Source organism: Pleurodeles waltl, chromosome 5 (genome assembly GCF_031143425.1).
Source record: "Pleurodeles waltl isolate 20211129_DDA chromosome 5, aPleWal1.hap1.20221129, whole genome shotgun sequence".
NCBI lineage: Eukaryota > Metazoa > Chordata > Amphibia > Caudata > Salamandridae > Pleurodeles > Pleurodeles waltl.
Genome location: NC_090444.1, coordinates 132,665,241 through 132,683,754, shown reverse-complemented (window position 1 = coordinate 132,683,754; position 18,514 = coordinate 132,665,241). Strand labels below are relative to the sequence as shown.

General features: G+C 46.0%; 1 protein-coding gene across 1 annotated transcript in view; it reads left to right on the top strand.

Annotated features, from left to right (window-relative positions):
* LOC138295473 (xanthine dehydrogenase/oxidase-like) overlaps positions 1 to 18,514 on the top strand; it is a 794,335-nt gene that overhangs the window by 765,413 nt on the left and 10,408 nt on the right. The window contains exon 35 of the mRNA XM_069233806.1: positions 11,841 to 12,008. Coding sequence (XP_069089907.1) covers positions 11,841 to 12,008 — 168 coding nt within the window. The remainder of the gene's footprint in view (positions 1 to 11,840; positions 12,009 to 18,514) is intronic.

The window sequence follows — 18,514 nt, the reverse complement described above, 5'->3', positions numbered from 1 at the left end:
CAAACTGTGTTGTCATTTTGTAGTGGTTTGCTGTATTATTGTGTGTGTTTGTACAAACGCAGCCCCACTTCGCAATGACAAGATCGACGCAGCACCAGTTTAGCGACCGGATATTCGACGCACGGCACACTGGATCTAGGCACAGCCGAGCCTGAACGACGCTGCCCGACTTCCAGAGAGGAATCGACGCAGCGCCTGCTGTGCCGTAGTAAATTCGACGCAACGCCCACCGAGTCGATGCAGCTCCTGTGACTTCGTCCTGCCAGGGCAAGAAATCCACACATCGTCCCCGGGGTATCCGAAAACCCTGCAACCCGCAGAGGAAACATGACAGAGCGCCGGTAATTGACGCACAGCCATCCCTGCGTGAAAACTAAATGACGCATCGATGTGTGCGGCCCGAGAAATCAACGCACACCCCCTTTGTTTCCATGCATCTCCACCTCTGCGGTTCTTTGCAGAGATTTTGCACGTGAACCAGGTACTTTGTGCTTAAAAGAGACTTTGTTTGCTTTTAAAAGACTTAAGACACTTTCTGTCACTTTTACAGTGATACCTCAACATTTACTTATTGCATTTTAATCGTTTTGACCTGCATTTATCCAGATAAATATTATATATTTTTCTAAACACTGTGTGGTGTATTTTTGTGGTGGTATATGGTGTTATTGTATGATTCATTGCACAAGTACTTTAAACCTTGCCTTCTAAGTTAAGCCTGACTGCTCAGTGCCAAGCTACCAGAGGGTGGGCACAGAATAATTTGGATTGTGTGAGACTTACCCTGACTAGAGTGAGTGTCCTTGCTTGGACAGGGGGTAACCTGACTGCCAACCAAAGACCCCATTTCTAATATTGGTTATCAGAGGTGAGGATAGGATTTGTATTTGTGCAGTGACATGCAGTAGCTAAGTATTTCACTACCTACCCACAGTTGAAGGTCAACTTGATTTTTTATCTCTTTTTGCAATTTCGTCTTTCCTCACTCAACATGCCTCAGGCTGGGTCTCAAGCAGGAGATTTTGATCTAGTCCTGTTGGAGACATATACTGTCAAACAGCTGAAAGGGTTCTGCAGGGATATGGGAGTACCCACCCAATGAGCCTCCAGAAAGATGGAATTTCAAATAGCGCTGAGGGCCTGGGCAGAAGCCCATTCTGAGGAGGATGCTGAGGAGGAGGGTCCAGAGGATGGCCCCTCAGAGGATCTTTTGCCATCAGTGGATGATGTTACCGCTGCAATTGTGCCCCCTGCCAAACCAGGGAGCAGTGTCTCTGATCAAGGCCTGACTGCAGAGGAACGGAGAGAGCAGAGAGAGTTCCAATTGCAGATGACAAGGTTGAAAATTGAGGGTCAACAGGAGGAAAGGAGGGCAGAGAGAGAAGCCAAACAGGCTGAAGCTGAGAGAGCAGCCAATCAGGTTGCAGCTGAGAGAGCCTTGGCTGAGAAGAAACTTTTGTTGACTCATGAACTGAGTCTCAAGGAGCTGGCGATCAAGGCAAGACAGTCTGAGTCCAGCAGTAATGACTGCAGCATACATGCAGGACCTGTTGGGGAGAAAAAAGTTTGTATAACCAAGAATGTGGTGCCAAGTTTTGTGATGGGAGATGACATTGACAAGTGGTTGGCTGCCTATGAAGTTGCACTAAGGGCCCATGGGACCTCTAAGGAGTAATGGGGGCAGCCTTGTGGTTTTATGTACCAGCAGTGGGGAGGGACACACTTCTTACACTAGCTCCACCTGATCAGAATGTCTCTGCACTCATGAAAGCCGCTTTACTGGCCAAGTTTGAGCTGACCCCCTGAGAAATACTGTCAGAGGTTTAGGGACAGCACCAAACTTTCCACACAAACTTGGGTAGATTGTTTTGATTTCTCCAATAAGGCACTGAATGGATGGGTGCAGGGCAGCAAAGTAGAAGATTACAATGGTTATATGAGTGATTCTGAGAGAGCATATGCTCAGTATTTCTTTTACAGAGTTGCGCCAGCACTTGGTAGATAGTAAGCAGACTGATCCCAGGAAGCTTGCTGAGGAGGCGAACCTCTAGGTTAGCACCAGAGTGTTCAAGAAGGCATCTAGGGGGGAAACCCACAAAGGTGGTCAGGGTTCCGAACAGAAGATAGAGGGGGAGATAAACTTAAAGTTAAGGAACTCTCAAAAGGCCTCCAAAACAATTCCCGGGGGAGCTGGTGGGGGGGGGGGTGCCTAAAGCCCACATGCCTGCAAATACTTCAAAGTATAGGCAGTGGGTCACCATTGATGGGCAAAGGGTGGAGTTTCTGCGTGACACAGGAGCCAGTATGACTACTGTTAAGAGTCAGCTGGTGTCAGCAGAGCAGATAGTCCCTAATACATTCCACCAGGTCATAGTCGCTCACAATCGTGAGAGTCACCTACCGGTGGCTCTGGTTCCCTTTGAGTGTGGGAAGGGTTCTCTGTTACTCTGAAAGTAGCTGTGAGTCCTGCCATGCCTGTAGATTGTCTGTTAGGCAATGATCTTGAGCATACTGCCTGGAAGGAGGTAGAGCTCAGATCCCACCTGGAGATGTTAGGTTTGCCTGAGTGGGTCTGCATGACCACAAGGTCCATGGCTTCCCGGGAAGGGAGTCAAGGGCGTCTGGAGCCTGGAACAATGTCCCAGACAGCTGCAAAGAGGAAGGCCAAGAGGGCAGGAAACGAGCCTCACATGTTCCCACAGTGGTGGACGGGGCCCCTCTGGATGAGGAGGCCCCTTGAGCAAATTGGAGCGGACATAGCTGACCTGCGCAACCTGCCTGAACTTGCTGGCTGGCAAGTAGAGGGTGGGCCAACCAGGGGAGAACTCTGCAAGGCGCAGAAGGAATGCCCCACCCTTCAGGGTCTGAGGCGACAGGCCGCATCCCAAGCAGCTGGTGAAGCCTCTGGCGATCACCATCTCTACTGGGAGAATGCTCTCCTTTACAGTGAGCCTAAGGTTTCGGCCATTGGGGCAGCACGTGGGCTGGTGGTCCCCCAGGGTTACCAGACCTTCCTTCTGGGCCTGGCTCACGACATCCCCCTGGCAGCACATTTGGGCCAAAATAAGACCTTTGCCAGGCTTGTCACCCACTTCCATTGACCTAGAAAGCAGGTAGCCTCAGATACTTTCTGCAGGGCCTGCCCCACCTGCCAGGCTAGTGGGAAGACAGGGAAAAGGCCTAAAGCACCCCTTATCCCACTCCCTGTCGTTGGTACCCCCTTTGAAAGGGTGGGCATCGACGTCATTGGTCCCTTGGACCCCAATACTGGCTTAGGCAACAGGTTTATCCTGGTTTTGGTGAACCATGCCACCCGCTATCCAGAGGCAATCCCTCTGAGAACAGTGACTGAACCGGTGGTGACCAGAGCCCTGATGGGAATATTTACCCGTGTGGGATTCCCTAAGGAAGTTTGCCAAGAGTAACCTTGAGGCTAGTCAAGAGGTGATGAAGGAGTGGTATGACCGAAAGGCCACTCTGAGTTCTCACATGGAGACAAGTTTTGGATAATGGAGCCAGCAGAGCCTAGGGCTCTCCAGGACCGCTGATCTGGCCCATTTGAGATCAAGGAGCGGAAGGAGGAAGCCACCTATCTAGTGGACCTCCAGACCCATAGGCACCCCCTAAGGGTTCTCCATCATAACAGACTCAAACCTCATTTTGAGAGGTCTGAGGTCAGTATGCTCCTTGTAACAGATGAGGGCATGGAAGCGGAGAGTGAACCTCTCTGCCAAAAAAGGTGATGGAGGGTGTCAATGTCTCTGACTCCCTGACTCTAGATCAGAGAGGAGACTGCTATGAGTTGTTGGAGCAGTTCTTTTCCGTTTTCTCTTACTCCTGGACTCACCCATCTGTGTGTCCATGACATTGACACGGGAGACAGTCCCCATGTAAAGAACAAAATTTAGAGGTTGTCAGATAAGGTGAAGGCAAGCATCAAGGAGGAGGTCTCCAAGATATTGGCCCTAGGGGTTACTGAGAAGTCCAGCAGTCCCTGGGCCAGCCCTGTGGTACTGGTCCCTAAGGCAGCTGCCCCCGGTGCAAAGCCAGAACTCCGGTTCTGTGTGGACTACTGGGTCTCAACTCAGTCACACGGACTGACGCTCACCCCATCCCCTGAGATGATGAGATCATTGACAGGCTAGGCGCTGCCAAGTTCTTGAGTACTTTTGATCTCACATCAGGGTACTGGCAGATCACCTTGAATGAGGGGGCTAAAGAGAAATCGGCATTTTCCACACCTGATGGCCATTAGCAGTTCTGGGTGATGCCCTTTGGGTTGAAAAATGCCCCCGCTACCTTCCAACGGTTGGTTAATGGGGTCCTAGCTGGCAAGGATGCCTACTGCGCAGCCTACCTAGATGACATACCTGTCTATAGTTCCAGCTGGGAGAAACACCTGTTCCACCTCAGGAGGTGCTTCAGGCTCTGCAACAGGCATGACCATCAAGGCTAGTAAGTGCCAGAATGGGCAGGGTTCCGTGGTATACTTGGGACACCTAGTAGGTGGTGGAAAGGTGCAGCCACTCCAGGCCTAGATTGAAACTATCAAGACCTGGCAACCACCTAGAACACAGACGGAAGTGAGAGCCTTCTTAGGCCTCACTGGATACTACTGAAGGTTTGTCAAGGGCTATGGCACCATTGTGTCACCTTTGACAGAACTCACCTCCAAAAAGCAACCTAGGTTGGTGAATTGGACAGAGGCTTGTCAGAAAGCCTTTGACTCCCTGAAGGAAGCCATGTGCACGGTCCCTGTGCTCAAGGCCCCTGACTACTCCCAGGAATTTATTATGCAGACAGACGCTTCAGAGCATGGCATAGGGGCTGTTCTAGCACAGCTAAATGAGGAGGGCTCAGACCAACTCACCTCCAAAAAGCAACCTAGGTTGGTGAATTGGACAGAGGTTTGTCAGAAAGCCTTTGACTCCTTGAAGGAAGCCATGTGCACGGCCTCCGTGCTCAAGGCCCCTGACTGCTCCCAGGAATTTATTATGCAGACAGACGCTTCAGAGCATGACATAGGGGCTGTTCTAGCACAGCTAAATGAGGAGGGCTCAGACCAACCAGTAGTTTTCTGCTAATAAAGACTAATTACCATAGGAACAGAGGTGGACTGCAATTGAAAGAGAAGCATTTGCTGTGGTCTGGGCACTGAAGAAGCTGAGGCCATACCTGTTTGGGACTCACTTCTGGGTTCAGACAGACCACAGGCCCCTCAGAAGGCTCATGCAGATGAGGGGTGAGAATCCTAAACTCTTGAGGTGGTCCATTTCCCTACACGGGATGGACTTTACGGTGGAGCATCGCCCGGGGATTGACCACACCAACGCTGATGATCTCTCCAGATACTTCCGCCTTAGCGATGAGAGCTCCCAGGAGGTTGGGTAACTCTCCCCACTTTCAGCTGGGGGGACACATGTTAGAGCTGACAGCCTGAGGGTGGTCACCCCAAACTTATTGCCTGCCCCTTCCACTTTTTAGATACTGTTTTTGCTAGTTTTAAGACTCTGCACACTTTACCACTGCTAACCAGTGCTAAAGTGCATCTGCTCTCTCCCTTTAAACATGGTAACGTTGGATCATACCCAATTGGACTATTTAAGTTACTTATAATGCCCCTAGTAGACTGCACTATATGTGCCCTGGGCCTGTAAATTAAATCCTACTAGTGGGCCTGCAGCACTGATTGTGCCACCCACTTAAGTAGCCCCTTAACCATTGCAAGGCCTGTGTGTGCAGTTTCACTGCCAATTCGACTTGGCATTTAAAAGTACTTACCAAGCCTAAAACTCCCTTTTCTACATCTAAGCCACCCATAAGGTAACCCATAGGACAGGGTGCTGTGTAGGCAAAAGGCAGGACATGTACCTGTGCAGTTTACATGTCCTGGTAGTGTAAAACTCCTAAATTAGTTTTTACACTGCTGTGAGGCCTGCTCCCTTCATAGGCTAACATCGGGGCTGCCCTCATACATTGTTTCAGTGGTAGCTGCTGATCTGAAAGGAGTAGGAAGGTCATATTTACTATGCCCCATGGTCGGATTCGGACTTTTTTTCTTATGGGTATGAATATGGGGAAGGATCGGATGGGCCCCCGGACCCTTATGAATACCAGGATGACCCTTCTATGGACTGGGCTCAGGAATTGGGCGAAGCCAGTGGTCTGGATACTTCTCCTGACACTGGCATGCTGTCTCCTCCTACCGTGGCTATGGGAGAGGGAGGATTATGCCTACACCTTATATCTGGTGCTCCCGGCCTTTCTGATTCAGCATCTTCATATCATTTGGAGTGCTACAGCCCAGCTGATTTTCAAGACTCCACACCATGTAGCTTTGTCAGTTTTCTTACGCCATCTTCACTGGCTTCAGGTGAAAAAAGAATCCAGTTCAAGGCTCTTACCGTTGCTTTCAGAATCTACAATCATAGGGGTCCTCTTTACCTCAAATGCCGTTTCAAGCCTTACATTCAGAAGAAATCTCTTATCTCCAACAAATGTAAACGTCTTCAACTCCTGCATGTCTACAAGGTCAGAAGAGGAGGCAGATCTTTCAGTTTCCTGGCAGCAAAGTTGTGGAATTCGCTCCCGCTTCACTTGAGAAGTAGTCCATCTGAAGCGCTGTTTAGAAAGAGCTTAAAATCCTTACTTTTTGACTCCTGCATAAATAGCACTTAGCATTATTGTGTCAGGCTTCATGTGGCTGATCTTTCTGCTAGCGTTGGGTTACCTCTTCTGAGATAGCTGTGCACTTTACAGATTCATTGTATTGCATTATTCTACTATGCCAAACCTGTAAGGATTACCTCAAGATCTGTTTTTTAGTTCCCATCCTGCCTCAAACTCACCTCCCCATCCCTGCCCAAAGCCCACATCTGCTCTCACAACTCAAAACTGCCTAAAGGCTGAAGCCAAAGTCTCTGTTGGCAGTTTTCCGATCCAGAAAATCGAGCTTGACAAAGTTGAATAACTGCTAAACATGTGCCGGCTGTAGCAATGATATGAATTGATAAACCGTGACAGGAATCCATAATGTGATTTTTATTACACTTGGTTTGGAGTTGTTAGTAAGACACTTGAGATTTAAAATATTTAAAAAAACTGATGTATGATGTTGGATTTGCTGATATTTTTGCTATATGTTTTGCTGACTTGCATATTGATTTGACTGTTGAAAGATGAGCTCCTTAAAAGATCCAATTGTCAAAGACCAAAAATCAAGGAAAAGCCCAAGCCAGGAAATAGACGGTCTCCACACTCAATGACAACTTAATCAAAAACTAAAAAAACCCACAATGAATACTACAGTTAAACCTAAAAACAACCCTCTTTTTTCCATCTGAGAATATTATATATCTGCCTCACTTTCTGATCCAAAGCAAGGCCCAATTTCTAGCACCCTTACTACTTTTGGAATATCCCCAATATTCACAATCCGAGGGCCCTGGTGTTTCATCCTCTGCAATCCAAGGGTATGGAGGAAACCACTGTGCACACTATAACAAATACAGTGCCACTAGTTGTGGAAGAGAAAACTAATAGCATAATCCAAGACCTTCCTTACACAACAGTCACTAGAGTGCTCATATGTCAACTCTAGGATGCCCTCCAGGGCAAAATGGCTACGCACAAGAGTGTACACAGTATGGTCAGAGTCCAGGCAAGATTGTGATTAGACAGGATGATGATGAAACTGACTGTATAATAAGAGGCTGCTGGAAGTGCAACCTCGCATGGATATAACCATCCCTATCGAATGGTAACGCTTGCACTGCACGCTAAAGCATAATGTTTTTGCCATTAGTTTTGTTTTTAGTGTTGCTGTCCCCTTATTTTATTCTGTCCCACTGATTAAGGTGCTATTTGCAGTCATATATTTTCTTCTTTTTATAAATGTAGAAATCCATTGCTTAAGTCATATGTGGGTATCATTCATTGTTTTATTATGAATATGTTTTGCTTTGCTTAGCATGAGATTGTGCACAAAGATTAGCTATTTTAAGTTTGCAACAATTAAACGTGCATCAAGTCCGAGGATGGGAAACCTATCAGTGCACGTGTAATGTAATTTTATAGTTTTTTTAGGTTGATAATGCAGTATTTTTAGGACCAATAGAGGTGGAATGAGGTTTCTCAAGGTTTGCACCTCTGATTATAAGAGAACTGTAAAACGTCTTGTGCTTTGAACTGCTGGGTGGAATATCTCTTCATAGTAGCCTATCCTGAGTTAGAGGTGACCAGTAACAGAGTGTTGGAGGCAGCACGTTCTGGTTGGCAAGGCTCTAGCCGGGCAGAACCTGCTACTCCTGTCAGGTGTGAGTGATTACACTTGCTGTATAACCTGCGCTTTCCCTTGGGTAGCTTGGCACATAGCAGTCAGGCTTATCACAGAGGCAATGTGTAAAGCAATGGAGTAGCACTTCTCCACCACACGCCCGCTGAACGGCACAAATGAGACTTCACACAACGTGTAGGTATATAAAAATGGTATTCAACATACACCTTGTCAACACAGCATAAATATCATGTAACCCTGGCCATAAACCACTTTTAGCAATAGAATTCACAATTGTAAGCCAAACTGTAACACCTACTATACTTTGTACACGTGAGAAAACAATACTTTCCCTCCCTGCACCCTTATGCCGTGCCAAACGCTGTCACACAAGTCCTACCCTAGAGTTTACCAACTTCAATGTAACATATAAATTCAGGATGCTGCATCCTCTTTTATGAGCATTCCCACACGATTACTGCTAGACCAATCGATAATGGATTATAGACTTGGCAGACATCTTGGAATAGTAAAGCTAAAATAGACAATGTAGAGTAGCATTTCTTCTAAATTTTCCACACAAGCTTTCTGAAGTGAGGCAAGGAGGTTTTGGGGATGTGGAGGGGGGCAAGCAAATTTGGAAGTCTGCCCCCCAGGCTGTTTGGGTGTAATGATGTAGTCCAGGGGACTGCAAGGCCTATTTGACCAAGTGTTACCTGAGAGGAGGAGCACAAGGAGTTAAGGGTGGATGTAACTAGTAGTGGGTCCCATTTTGTCTGTTGGGTAGCGACACATGGTTGGTAACAGGGCAACTAGCTTTTCCTCTGACCCTCAAATACTAGTGCAGTTTGTCATCACTGTAGGAGAGAGGTTAGCAATGATGGGTCAGGTGCTCCAACAGGGGTTGATTAGAAAGGGATTGTCACTGATGGGCAGGTGCTTGGCACGGTTGCAACAGGTTTATACTTAAAATGCAGTTATTACAATTTGGAGGGTAAAGCAGCTTGAAGGGGAGTTGAGGGGAGGAGTAAAGTTGACATTTCAGTCTTAGGAAGTTCAAGGTATGCAGTTTTACGAGTTTAAGGGAGTTGAGGTAGGAAGGAAAAGTGAGGTGAAATACCTTTGTGCTCCAGAGGGATGCTGGGCTGGTTATTTAGGGGCTAGGAGTAAGTGATGGCTAAGAGCCTAGCGCAATGTTTTGCTTCATAGCAGCATTTTTCAATTAACATAATAGTCAAGTGGTTTTGACTGCATTGTCTCACCCTGATCGTCCCCAGTGCTTAATTTGAGCCGGTGGTTTCCGGTGCGGAGCCCCGGCACTTAATTTTGAGGGCCGGTGCTTATTTTTCTGCCTCAAGCATTTACTGCGAGCAAAAGACACATATGGGAAAGTCGGAGGAAGAGAAAAACGACAAAGCCTCACAGAGGGAGAAAGCATATGGTCGTCTCACCCAAAAGAGCTTTGCAACTGCAGATCCATTGCTGTGAAGCCAGCTTTCGGTTAATCTGATAAAAACAACCAGTCAATCTATTCATGTTTCAGGAAGAATGAAGAAATGTTTTCACCAATCAGGCTGTCTAGCTGGTCACTGGCTTGTGGCCTCTTTGTCTCTGCGCTATATAACTAGCCATACTAAATTAAATACATGAAATCACCGTAGTAAGGACAGCAAAGCAAATACAGATACAATACCTGAACTAGGGTGACTGCTCGGTTTTGCTCAATGCAGGTTAGACCGGGAAGCCTAAAGTATAAACCAGTTTTTGCTGCAGCAAAAAGTGGTTTCTCGCACCTACCGAAAAAAACAGATTTTTTTCCAAAATGAAAGCTCCTTGCAGCCCTTTCAGTTTATTGCTTCAGTAGTAACTCAGCAGCAGCTGGAAGTGGTGCTCAGTGGTGAACTTCTGAAAGAAGCAGAAGGGCCTCCCGAAGAGTAACAGTGTGAGTAAGCCTACACTCACAATGTGAGTGAAACTTAAGCAGGGTTCTTATCTGAGATTCTTCCCAGCTAAGCTTCAACCGTGGGCAGCTATGCGGCAAGCGTACTGAAAAACATGGTCTCTGCAGCCAGGTAGGTGGATAGGAGGCCGATGTACAAGCATGGTCTGGCCACGACGATACATGTCCGTGCTGACTATGCCACCAGATTCAACTAGCCTGGCTGAAGAAGGGTGATACCCCGAAACTGGTCCTAGGATGCTTGTTTCTGGTCCAGGGAGGACCTAGCCTGGCAGTTCAGGCTGGACTGTTCCCATGGGGAACAAGGTCAAGACTGATTTGCATATGGCTAGATCCAAACTGGAATGGCATGGTGAGGAAAAAAACTGATGGATTAAACCCAGATCTGTAACTGGGGATGAATGTTTGATTTGTTCTGCATTCCGTCCAACAACTGTTTTTGTTTTTTTTTAAACTTCTGTAAGAAACAGAAGGGCCTCCCGAAGAGTAACAGTGTGAGTGAGCCTACACTCACAATGTGAGTGAAACTTAACCAGGGTTCTTATCTGAGATTCCTCCCAGCTAAGCTTCAACCGTGGGCAGCTATGCAGCAAGCGTACTGAAAAACATGGTCTATGCAGCCATGTAGGTGGATAGGTGGCCGATGTTCAAGCATGGTCCGGGCACGATGACACACGTCCAACCTACTGTCCACACTGTATCCCATATTCTCCTGATAGTACAGTGCTGTGTGCATTATATTCCTTCCTAGGCTGTCTGGCAAGTGTGTTACTGTTATGTATTGTTATTTTTCTTTGATGTTAAGACTCAGAAAGAGACCAAGGTGTTTTGGTAACAAATTTAATGCATATATGAGTACTTGGGTTCTGTGGAACATGAACGTTTGTATGTGTAATGTGTACCTATTCAATAAAAACATTTTTATTAAACTGTGAGTGGGAAGAATGATCCCAGTCCACCACAACACTGGTGTCAGCATAAACAGATATGTCTTTCCCAGCATGCGGGGCAAGGAGTTTTGACCAATAACAGTCTTTCTTAAAGGGGGCATAAGCAGTCAGTATCATTCGCACACAAAGCGTCAACCTATTTGGCTGTCGTTCACTGTGCAGCATTGCTCAGCTAGGTGCCTGACTGCACCACCCAGGTGCACAGGAACATGAAAGTGATCACAGATGGGGGATGCCCTTAGCATGTCGCTGCAGGAGTGTGGGGTCTTGAGACCCTAACGGGTGAGTAGATGCGCTTTATAAACACGTATTGATTGATTGATTGGGGCCTATACAGATCTTGGGTATGGGGAATAATACCCTCTCTGCTCTGTTCCCCCGCCTGCTATATCTCACATGGAAACCCCTAATGGCTGTAAGTGACAAGCTGTGACATCCTATCACAACTTGTGGACAAGATGAAAAACTGCAGTCTGCTTGCCCTCTTGTGGATCTTTAGTGTTTCAGTGTGATGTCCAATGGCCAGAAGACCAGAGCTTCCAACTAACGCACTGAGCATTTTTTTAACAAGATTCTACAAGGCCCCTTTTAGCCACTCATTGAGGATTGAGTTACTCTTAGTTCTGAAGTACTATCTCTGTGTCTGTTGTTTCAGGCGGTTGCAGAGCCTCCACTTTTCCTTTCTGCTTCAGTCTTCTTTGCCATCAAAGATGCCATCGCCTCAGCAAGGAGAGAAGTCGGCCTGACGGGACCCTTCAGACTCGACAGCCCTGCTACTCCAGAGAGAATACGAGGCGCGTGTGTTGACAACTTTACCAAAATGGTAATACTCTTTGTTTTTTAAGTAATATTTTACTCCCTAATTATTTATTTTGTTTTTGCATTTTCTTTGTATTACATGTTTGCCAATACGTTTGACTGGGAGCAAACTTCTTTTTCCTTTTGTGTCTCTATTTTGCGCTCATGCTCATGGTGCCTGTGGCGCTTTGAATCGGCTCACTTATTTCAACTGTTCCACTTTTCATTTTCAATTTATGTTGCAAGAAAAGTCCAGTTTGGAATTTACAACCTTAATAGCACTAAGTAGAACAAACTCAAGACCCATTACATTGCAAATGCTTGTTAATTTTGCTGGCACAGTTGGGTGTGGTCGTACGACTCCGGCATTTCCAGGAAAGTGCACCGTCACCTGAGGCACATTTTGCATCTCATTGTTGATACCCTTAAGTCGGAAGTTCCTTGTGACATCCGGCAGTAAGGACATGAATGTCAATTCACCAAAAGGCCAGGGGTAGCGGAAGTGACATCACATGCCATTTGACCTTTACATTCACGTAAATGCTTACACAAGCACACACAATCTCTCACATAAACACACTCTCATCTGCACGCAGGGAGACAACAAACATTTCTAAGTATTTTTTACTTACCTTTACTGGATATATTCTAGTTAATTGTACTTCATTTTTTATTATACTACTAGTGAGATATTATTATTCACTATTAGTGTAATAAAAAGTAATTGTCAAAAAACATAAGGGCAAACTGCCCCTGTTTCCTGGCACTGATTTTGCTACCTCTGAGGCCTAGGGTCGCAAATACAGTGCCAGGGGTTACAAGGGGCAAGCCAGGAGTCGCAGCTCCGACCCCTAAATGACGTCCATGAGTAAGCAATTATTTTCTAGACTATAAGTCGGGGCTGCCAGAGGAGAAACACAGTGGCTGAAATTTGCCGGCGCTGGGGAAGAAAAGGGCACGTCTAAACACAACTGTCAAGTGGCATATTCGGTGCCCTTCTTGGAAGCAGAAATAATGTTACTGTAGCACAGAGCCACTTTCTGCTGCATTTAAAAAAAAACTTTACTAGTTTTCCACTTCATGAAGTTAGAAAACGTTTTTAAAAACAAATGCAAACTACTAAGCACTAATCGAAACCAGCAGAAGGTCGTTTTTTGGTTTGCCAGGTCGTGGTCTCCATCCAGACCCACCATAAGTAGAGTGCTCACTCGTGTACCCAGTTGATAACACCGATTCAATTCCCTAACAGATACAATGGATAACTTCCAAATCCAAACACCAAGCTTTTTAAAATGTACACAATTTCTTTCAGCGTTTCGTTTGTAAAATATTGATTGTCGTTGCCCCAAGCGCTCCTCGGAAGCCCTTGGCTGGTCCTGAATCCCTCTCAAGCCTTTTTAGGTCAAGCACACAAGCGATTTGACCTGTTGTAAGTATTGTGGGCCTTTAACCATGTCTATTGCACGCCCATCACTTTCACTCGTTTGTGGGCTTGCCTTTCAAAAATCCTTTATCATTTGTAAATGCTTCACGTTTGTCCCTCCTTGGGCCGGTTTTGTTAACGCCTTGGACACCAACCCTGTTACATGGATAATTCCATCTTTGCCGATACGTTTCACTGCAAGCGGACTTCTTTTTCCTTTTGTGTCTCTCCTTCACACCTATGTTCATGCGGCCATGGAGTTTGAATCAGCTTGCTTATGTCAACTGTTTTACTTTTACTTTTCAATGTATTTGGCATGAAAGGTCCAGTTAGGAATTTACAACGCTAATAGCTCTAACTCGAGCATACGACAGAATCATTGCGTTGCAAGTGCTTGTTAATTCACTGTCATGACACTCCTTTCCCTTTTATCTCACTCTTACAGTTTCCTGATTTCTCTCTTTGACGGTGTTCTAGCTTACTCTTCCTCCTTTTTATATTAGGTTATTTCTCGTTTGTATGTTTTTCCTTCTGTTGCTCTTGGGAAATGTCTGATGAGGAAATTAAGTGTTGTTCCACAAACATGAGTGACGATGGGTCCCATCAGCAACCACTAGCTCAGAATAAGCACTGATTTATTTGCAAGATTCTTTACAAAATAGCATTGTTTATATATCATCTGATTTATATTTACATCCTCTCAGAGAATGCTCAGACAGCCTACAAAAGTCTACTTTGTCACATGCACAATTCTTTAAACAACAATTCATTTTCCAACATATCAGAATCACTTATTTACACTTATTTGAATGAAGCCAGGAAACTCCAAAGCAACTCCTCTTCTCGGAGCACCTGTGACTTAACCCTGCCACACTCCAGTGAACTGAAGCAACCTTGGGCTAGGGCTAGGAGGTTTGGGCCACCTGCAGGCCTGTCCTTCCTCCAGCCAGCCTCGCACCCACCAAAATCTTAAAGTGACATCAGACTAGGAACTTCAAGACGCGATCCCTGCTTGGTGTACCTGTGACTCAATCCAGCCACACCCAAATTAACTGTTCACCTCTGGGCAACCCTCGAAAATGGCCAGTCCCCCCACTGGTCAGCCCTGTACCCACCAGCACTTCTCATAGGAATAGCAGATACTAATAAACATTTTGTGGCTTTAGGTGATAAAGTTAAGTATTTTCCATTTTCTTTCACCAGGAGAGCGTGGAGGTTACTGGTGACCTCACAATACTACAGCCCAAGATTCTAAACCTTTTGACAGTAACTTCACAACCCCCATCTTAAAGGGTGCTCAAGATGTGGTGACCATCCTCCAGCCCAGACTTCTAAACCTGTTGACAATACCTTAACCACATCTTAAAGTATGTCCAAGATGAACTAACTAGGTCCTCAGTAGGCTGATGCCAATCAAATGAGATTTTCTGTTGCATCCTGAAAATAACATCCACCTGCAGGCAGAACCAGAGCTGCCATCGGGCAGTCTCAGTCCTACCAGCAGACGATACCATATCGCTCTTGTGAACACCCTACTACCGGTGCCACTCAGTGAAACCACATCTCACATGGAGATAGGCATTGCATTTTTGACAATAGTCACAGTTTTAGAGAAGTATAATACTGTTGCACCATGACAGTTCCCCTAATAAATGTCCAAGAAGGGACAGTCATGTCCTCAAATGGCCAATGTCAGTGAGATGCAGTTCTTCAAGTGCATCCAGAAACTGAGCTCTCCATGCAGGCTGAAACAGATCTGCCATCATGCATACCAGCCCTACTGTTAGCCCCAGCAGCAGCTCCAGACCTTTCTGGGATCATATTTCACCCAGGGACACCACACACCACACTGTGGACTCCACCCAGTGCAATTCAGATTTCACAGACATACAGAGTATGCCAACCATTGGTCTTGCCCACCCAGGTAGTGAATAGTCCTTATACATTTAAAGATATTGATGATTTGGTGAATACCTTTGTTCAAAGCCGATATTGTCCTTGGCCAGTGGTGCCCCATGTAAAGGGCTATGACGGTGTATCAAAACTGCTTATACCAAAGACTGAGGCCTTCATTACGAGTGTGGTGGTCTCGAGACCACCACACTCGCGATTGCGGTCGGACCGCTGTAGACAGGGCGGTCCGACCACCCTATTGTGACCACGGCAGATGGACCACAGTCCGACCGCCGGCACCGCCAGGTTTCTGCCTATCGACAGTCAGGCGGTCTCGTCGGACACAATCCACCAAGGCAGCGCTGCCCTGGGGATTACAAGTCCCCTTTCCGCCAGCCTTTTCATGGCGGTCTCACCACCATGCAAAGGCTGGAGGAAAGGGGGTATTTGGGGCCCCATGGGGGGCCCTGCACTGCCCATGCACGTGGCATGGGCAGTGCAGGAGCCCCCCATGGAGAGCCCCGTTGTGCATTTCACTGCCCGAATTATGGGCAGTGAAATGCGCAATGGGTGCTGTCGCACCTGATGCACCACAACATTTCCCCTGGCTCGATTACGAGCCGGCATCAATGTTGTGGTGAGTTTTCCGCTAGGCCAGCGGGTGGAAACACTGTTTTCTCCCACTGGCCCAGTGTAAAACTCCTAATAGGGCGGACAGCATACTGCCACCACTGATGGCATGCTGGCTGCAGCGGCTTTGGCGCTCTTTTAAAAAGATTGCCAAAATCGTAATGAGGGACTGTGTGCCAGCAAGTTGCAGTTGACAATGCCTGCCCTCCTTGTGGCGAAACTCCTAAAACCACTGCCTCCTGCTATGTGCTCTTTGAGCAATAGCTTGCCTGAGCATGTCCAATGTGAGTAATGGTGCACCTGTGGTTAAAAAAAATAACAGTGCATCTTTGCTGGCAGTACCATTTCGAGGAGTTATCCGGGCTATCACTCATTCCTGGGACTGTCTCGTTTTCTTTCCCCACTCATCTGTGAGGCCTCAGGTTGATAACATTTTAAGGGCTCACACTGTGCTACCTCATGCACTTAAGTGTATGATTCCTGCTCCGCTACTGTTCAACCAACGCAAGCCCTTGGCTGTTGTGCCTAAGATGAGTATGCAACCACCATAAGAGTCTTCTTTTCTGTGGATCTCCCATGACCAGTCACCAAAAAGTTTGATCTCAGTGTACATCCTGGGCCTGTAACTTGCTGAGTTTTCCAGGTTGTATTTGTATGTTAATATTAGCAGTCATGCAGGCCAAGCACAGTATAGGCCAGTCCCTGATTAGACATGACCCACTCGCTGCTAGTTTGAGGAACTCAAGACATTTATGTGTCATTCCTAGGATTGTCCTTCCAGGCTACATGAGAGACTTTTAACTATCAGACTGTAGGAAGCTCAAGAAAATCAGGCTGTGTGGAAGTGAGGGAGACTGATAGCGTTCTCATGCATGCTAATTGAATCAACCCGTTTTTGCTATACTGGAATCATCCAGCAGTTGCTGTAGCCAGTGCACTGTAGAATTGCTCATTTGTGAGAAATTGGTGAGGCTTCTTTTTGAATTGGTTTGCTGAGTCCAGACCACCATCCTCCGCACAGAGCCATTAACTTGCAAAACAGCTCCTATTGTATAAAGTGGTGCAATTGATCTTTCTCAAGTTCGCCCCCTGCTGCAGTGCAACTGGGTGTTGGAGGTCAGAGATCTCACAAGAACCTGACACACTTTTTTGCACTTATTTCAAAGAACCAATGTAGCCCGAAATTTTAAAGTTGTCTATTTCAACTATATAATTTGCATCTTAGAGAAATCTAATTTGCCTTTCGTATAGATGTGGGTATATTATCCAGGATCCCCTGCAATTACTGGTTTGTCCTGAATCATTGGAGTCACAAAACGAATTAACTCAATATTGAGGTATATCAGTTATACACTTTTTTTGCTGCAGACTGTACTACTTTGTGCAATATACACTCCATACATCCCTTGAAATGTTTGTGTTTGCCTTAAACTGTCACTTGCAAGTCATTGCATTTGGAAAAGTTGTCAGTGACATAATCCATGAAGGATCTGCTTTACCTCCCAATAGCTTCTGTCCTGAGATACATGTGGGATACATGTGGCATCACAAAACAAAAGTAGTGCAATATAAATAATTTCGAAGCAGCAAAAAAAGAGTGCATTGGATCCTGTAAGCATAACCACACTTAGCATAGAGAGAATACATTGTTCCATGTTCCATTGCTTATATATGCACGATTAGTCACTTAACCAGCTAACCGTCAGCAGCCTCAGATGCAAATGGAATAGAATTTCCTACTTACGATTGCTCTGTCCACATCTTCATTATTTTCTGAGAATTGTTCCGAATGGCTTCAGTTGTGTCTCACATTGGCCACTATGAGACATTTGACCACGTCTGGAGATCTCATGCAAATTGGCCATCCAAAGATGAATTTGTTTATTCAACGATTTAACCAGTCTTAATGGGGACCCCACCTTGTAGAGTTATAGAAAACACGGCTTGCAGTTCTGTACTATGGGGACCCTTAGGTCATTCCTGTTTGCAGTAAAAACTAATAAATATTGCTACATATGTCTTCAGCAGCTACAGTTCCTCCTCCTGCATCTTATCGCTGCTCCCTTCCTTTCAAGTCCTTTACATTTCTTTGAGGAAAGGCCCAAGGCCATTGCCTTTCAAATGCGCCTCCATATTTGACTAACCTTTCTTAATACCTTGACCTATCTGACCTTGTGCAGGGAGTATGAGGAAGTGAACAACCAACAGAATGCACAGCCTTTTGCAATAAGGATTTCGTCCTTAAGCAAGACTTAAATGGCACAGGTCTGCATGTGCATTGCATGTACCTGTTCATTCATTTTCACTTCGGATTTACCAACAGATTGTACTCGTCCAGAAACGATACATAGGAGATGTACCGTCTAATGGAATGATTTTCTGGTGCCAATTTAATTCGATTGTGGGGCTCAGAAAAAACACTTCTTGGAATATAATGTCCTATACACAAATTGCTAATTGTGCTGCGCAAGGCTAGAGCAATTGGCCCCTTGTCATCTTATTTCCAAAAGAACAAAATAATTGAGTGCCATATAATCCTCACCATTGACCCAAAGGGCTCCACCAGTCAAATAGGGGGTAGAGGT